Genomic DNA, 5,173 nt, shown 5'->3' on the forward strand with positions numbered 1-5,173 from the left:
TGTTTATAAGGGCCTGGCCCTGCCCCCTCCTGGCCACATGACCTGCCTGGTTGCCCTAGCAACCCCCATCTGTATTGTTCCAGGGTGCTTCAGCAGCCCTATTCCTCCTGCTAGTAGCAGGCACCCTGGTGCCCTGTACTCCTCTCTCCTTCCTGGGGCCTCTCCTTAGGAGCGGGGCATGGGAGTGCCCCGCGACAGCCTCCTTAACAAGTTTCTTATTCATACAATACTTTCATTCTCAGACCATGACAACTTTGTTTCTTTAGTAGCATCTTGTGAGGGACTTTGTCAAAGGCCTTTTGAAAGTCAAAATAAAAGTCAGATGTTCTTCCTTCTGTTCTTTCATCTTTTAGATGAAAGTTAAGATGAAAGTTGTACTGAGAAACGATTATTGCATTGCAGTGCATATTCCACAAGGGAATCCAAAGAAACAGAAGCTCAGATTCAAAGGGGAGCACAAAATTCATTGAACAACCTAGCAACTGTTGCTGAGGGCCCATTACAGCTGTGCCTTTCATTAGTAAAACTTCCACTTACTTCAGTGGCAGCAATATCTGACCCTAAATGAGCATACTATAGTTGCTGCAAAAAAGATGACAAAGCTAACATTAATATTTTGACTGTAACCTCTGCCACCATTGCCTTTATTCATACAATACTTTCAGCACAGCAGCTGATAAAGGTCATTCTTTGGGAAAAGGTACATTGTATGGATACAAATAAAGAGCAGCACAAGTTCTAACACCATCGTAATGTTACCTTCACATCTGGGGAAATGATAGTTCCAGTTCCTGTTGATTCCATGTTGGCAAGTGAGAACAGGCTGACCTATCAGAACATACCCAGGATAGCACTCAAATGATACTGACTGACCAACGCTGTAGTCCAAATTGACAATATATCCATTTAAAAAAGGAGGAGGATCTGGGCAGTTCTGTAACTCATAAGCTGGAAGAAAAGAGAAATAGATTTTAACTGTTTAGTCATCTCTCAAAATAAGAGTTAATTAAGAAAAATCTCTTAAAATTTTCTAGGATAGATTAAAACCGAACAGCTGAGATCTCTACTAATAACTGGACTAATAACACCATGTCAATGAGAAAAGAAGAGCCTATTTAGATTATCTCATTGGAAACAACTGAGTTACCTGTAGTGGGAACATGGTGAAGGAAGATCAAGTCTTTACAAGGAAGAGGGACTGAAAGCAATAGTCCATTTGAAAAGCTGAAGGATACAATTTACCCTTAATTCACCTACTCAGCACCAATGAAAATCAGGCTAATAAGTGGCACGCTATTCATCTGTAATATTTGCATCCACATTTGAAGCTTTTTTCCTCTCTGTTTTGAAAAGACAGCACCTTAGAGCTGTCTCACATATAACCCCATTGGGGCAAATCCAGAGTGGGTGCAATTATGCAGCTGTACCTCTGTCTTGGACTGGACTGTGCCACAAGAGCATCTGATGACTTTTTTAAAAGCCCTCACATTAGGTGAGAATATTTGCTCCCTTCCCCTCATGGCTCAGAAGCACGTTCCCTCTCCTTCTCTTCCCTCACCTCCACTGCCTGTCGCTGCACCTTCCACCGCTATCTCAGGGGTGGTGAAAACTTCAGGGCTGCTCCTACTCACTCCAGCTAGGCTGCATGGATCTAAGCCCAGTTGGATCTAAGCTTTGATAGTGGCTGCAGCAGCAGCAAAGGGTAGGGGTGTTCCCCTTCCTTGCACTTACTCCCCACCATCCATGGCCGCTGTCACTGCTTCTGCCCCTGTCCCAGCTGCGTCCAGCCCCTGCACTGTCCAGCTAGGCTATCTGTTAAAGCAGTTGTTAAAATTTCTCATGCGATCCACAAATATTTAATGAGAAAAATATTCAAAAAACTTGAATTTGGTTGGCCTACTATAGGTAAACTTACTTGCAGCAAGAATTCTTGGTTTTGAAGTGCTTTTTTAAAATGAGAGTATGTTAACACACCTAGTGTTAGCTTTCTTCTAAGCAAATTTCTATAATACTCTTTGTGTAACCTAGTAAGGGATATTGCAACTGCAGTGCCATTATCAGTAAAGTCAGGTTATGTGGCACACCAAGTATTGAATATGCATGTGAAACTACAGGCACTATATAGAGATGCTCAGTATTACACTACTAATGTTCTAGAAAGGTATAGCAAGCTTTGAAATGTTATTAATTTTGAAGGACATATAACAAGTTAGTTTAAATTTGTTTGACTAGCAAATTTTTAATGTGTTGATTACCTCCACCAATTATGCTGTATAATGACTGCACCTATTAGAGAACCAAACTATAGTAATCAGAACAACAGTTTACACTTGCATATTTATTAACTGCACCACAGACGTTAGGGTTCATCATTTGTCAACAAGTTGTAAAAGTCCTACCTTTTGCAAAGGACAATATTTTTTCTTAACCTATTAAACTAGCCAAAAATCATTTTTCAGATTACCAAGAAAAAGCGAAAAGGATTAACAAACAAATGTTATATTACAGAAGACATAATCAAACATTCTTTATAGAAGAAAGCATAATAAATGAAACAACTCCAACAGAATGAAGCTCTTTGTAGTGCTAAAACTACACTAACAATAACAGATAATTAATATTTGGGTTCATATATTCAAGAGCTGTAAAGGTATTTGACAGGTAAATGTAATTAATAACACAAACTAATTAGTATAATTAAGATACTACTAATCAAACACAAATATAGGTTTCAAATAATAAATTTAAATATTATAGATATTATTAATTTACAGCCTTTGTACATTAAAGATAGATAATTCCACAAATGACAACAAAGATCACACTTTTGCTAAAGGGCCATGTAAAAAATATTACGTAGGAAATACAGATAAATAATGTATACTTGTTTGTGAGTGTATCTACAAGAAACACTTAATGCACATTGGATTAATTCTATTGCTCATTAGCATAGCAGGCAAAATCCATGCTAATGAACAGTAGATTTAATCTAATGTGTATTAAGCAACACACAAAAAGCATTCATCTGTGCTACTATGCAGCAGTGCCTATTGCAGCACATTATGTTAGCACCTGTTTTTACAGGTACTAACCTTAATGTGACATAATTCCAGTTCATTAATGAACATGTAGATGTGTTCTGTGTGTCATAATTACAGAGAAGAGGGATGTTCTGCTCTTTCACAGAACACCTAGTGAAAACTAGAAAATTCTGAGCGCACCTACACGTGCCCCTACTAAGCCATTGTTTTGGAAGTACTAAATGATGGCACAGTAACAGTCCATACTGCACCATGCATAGTTATTTTTAGCCACTATGTTACTGTAGTAACATGCTATAACAAGGGAGCATGTTGCTATGATGATGTAGCACCACATGTTGATGCACCCACAGTTGTCAAAACAAGAACTTGAAATAAAAGTGATTATCCAACAATTGCAGAATCTAATGCTCACAAAAAAGTAAAAATACAATAGTAAAGATGAAGAAGATATTCTTGAACAATTTTTTTCAAAGTTAATTAATGGTTTTCCTATAGCCTTTGTAATATATAAATCTTCCTTTCTGCATTCAATATTGATGTGAATTAAATGACACAAGCAAATTATTTCATGGGATTCAGAAACACTAATGCCATATTTATGCACATGCTCATAACTACACTGGCTTTTGGGTTTTTTTGCAGTTTCTGCTCAGCAGAGATGAGACCGGGACTAGAAAATTAGAAGTGCAGCACACTGACAAAAGCCACAGTTAACCCCTCAAGGCCACCACATTGAAGCAGAAGATTGCCCTGCAGCTTTGCAGGGAGCAACAAGTACCCGCTTACAACACAGGTGGACCTATGCTCTCTAGCAGCTTTCCACAGCCAAGTGAACCCAAGGAGCAGCTCAAAAGACTCTCCAGTGAAGCCCCACTCTCCAGCCCATTGCTGAAGGACAGGTACAAGAGTGCAAGCTCTTGGAATGGCCTTTTGGGTGAGCCCCAAATCCCAGACTGCCTGCAAAGGGGTGAAGCACATGAATCTATGAACTATGCCTTGTAGTTGGTAGTGTTTACAATTGTATTTAGTGTTGTTCTTTGTTTTCTTTGCCTTCGTTTTTCTGTAATAAATTTATCCTCTGTGTTTACACTGCTTGCAAGGAGGGGGTTTCCCAGGTGGTCTGGGTGGGAACTCAAACCAAGGTAAACTATATTTAAAATATATTTAGAATATACTTAGTATCCCAAAATTGAATCTGGCCCTTATTGCTGCTGACTGGTGCCCAACAGAAGGGTTACACATATGGTGCAGGGATTTAATAAAGCAAATTTCTGATAAGCAAATACAATGCTATTGTGATATCCACCCCAGAAATTCTCAAGACACAACAAAAAAACCATGTAAACATTTCATGACTGAAATTCTCCTTCCATAATTTATATTGTGTATCAATCTTGTCTTGCATTTTCATTAAAAAAAAATTCAGCAAAAAGAGAACCAAAATCTTGCTAAAACATTTTCCCTTTTTCCTTCTTAGCCATAACATTTGGTTTTATAGCACATAGTTCTTGAACACTGTTGATTTTATACTCTCTTTTTCTACAACTTGGTTCCAGAATCCAGGTAATACAACCCTGATACAGTTTGTTACTGTACTGTGCTGCTGTTCTTCAGTGAATAGCCTCAACTGCTCCTCTGTCCTTTCTAGCAACATAAAACCTATCTGTATATGACTTCATGTTCAGGAGGTTTACAGAAAATATCTTTTTTCAGTCCTCTTCTCCAGCTCCCTTAGACCAAACTTGATCAGTTTCACAAACTGAATTTCTGTATTGGAGCCCTTAATATGTTTATTATTATGCATAATAATTATGAGGCAATATTGCAGAATTGCAGAATTATCACACAATTATTGTATAATTCTTGTTGACTACTGTTTTTTTTCAAATATTTTTTACGTCCAATACTATTGTTGCCTTCTATTATCCATTTCTATTCTCTGTGACAGATGTACAGTTCAGTTTTACAGAGTCCTCATGTAATTTAGAGCACATTTAATAACACTATGAAGTTACAGTACTCTTAAACATGACAGAAATGCAGTGTTTGATGGGGGAGACCTTTGAACCTCCCGGCACTTTCCAGGCTAGAATGCAGGGGGTGTTCCACAGCCTCCTGCGGCTTCTTCA

The 5,173-nt window shown here is 38.2% G+C and overlaps 1 protein-coding gene across 1 annotated transcript in view; it reads right to left on the reverse strand.

Moving 5' to 3' along the window:
* CSMD1 (CUB and Sushi multiple domains 1) overlaps nt 1-5,173 on the reverse strand; it is a 1,867,828-nt gene that overhangs the window by 226,971 nt on the left and 1,635,684 nt on the right. Inside the window, exon 42 of the mRNA XM_019538151.1 lies at nt 760-948. Within this exon, the coding sequence (XP_019393696.1) occupies nt 760-948 (189 nt within the window). The remainder of the gene's footprint in view (nt 1-759; nt 949-5,173) is intronic.

The sequence above is a fragment of the Crocodylus porosus genome, unplaced genomic scaffold, assembly GCF_001723895.1.
Source record: "Crocodylus porosus isolate Cpor-Errol unplaced genomic scaffold, CroPor_comp1, whole genome shotgun sequence".
Lineage (NCBI taxonomy): Eukaryota > Metazoa > Chordata > Crocodylia > Crocodylidae > Crocodylus > Crocodylus porosus.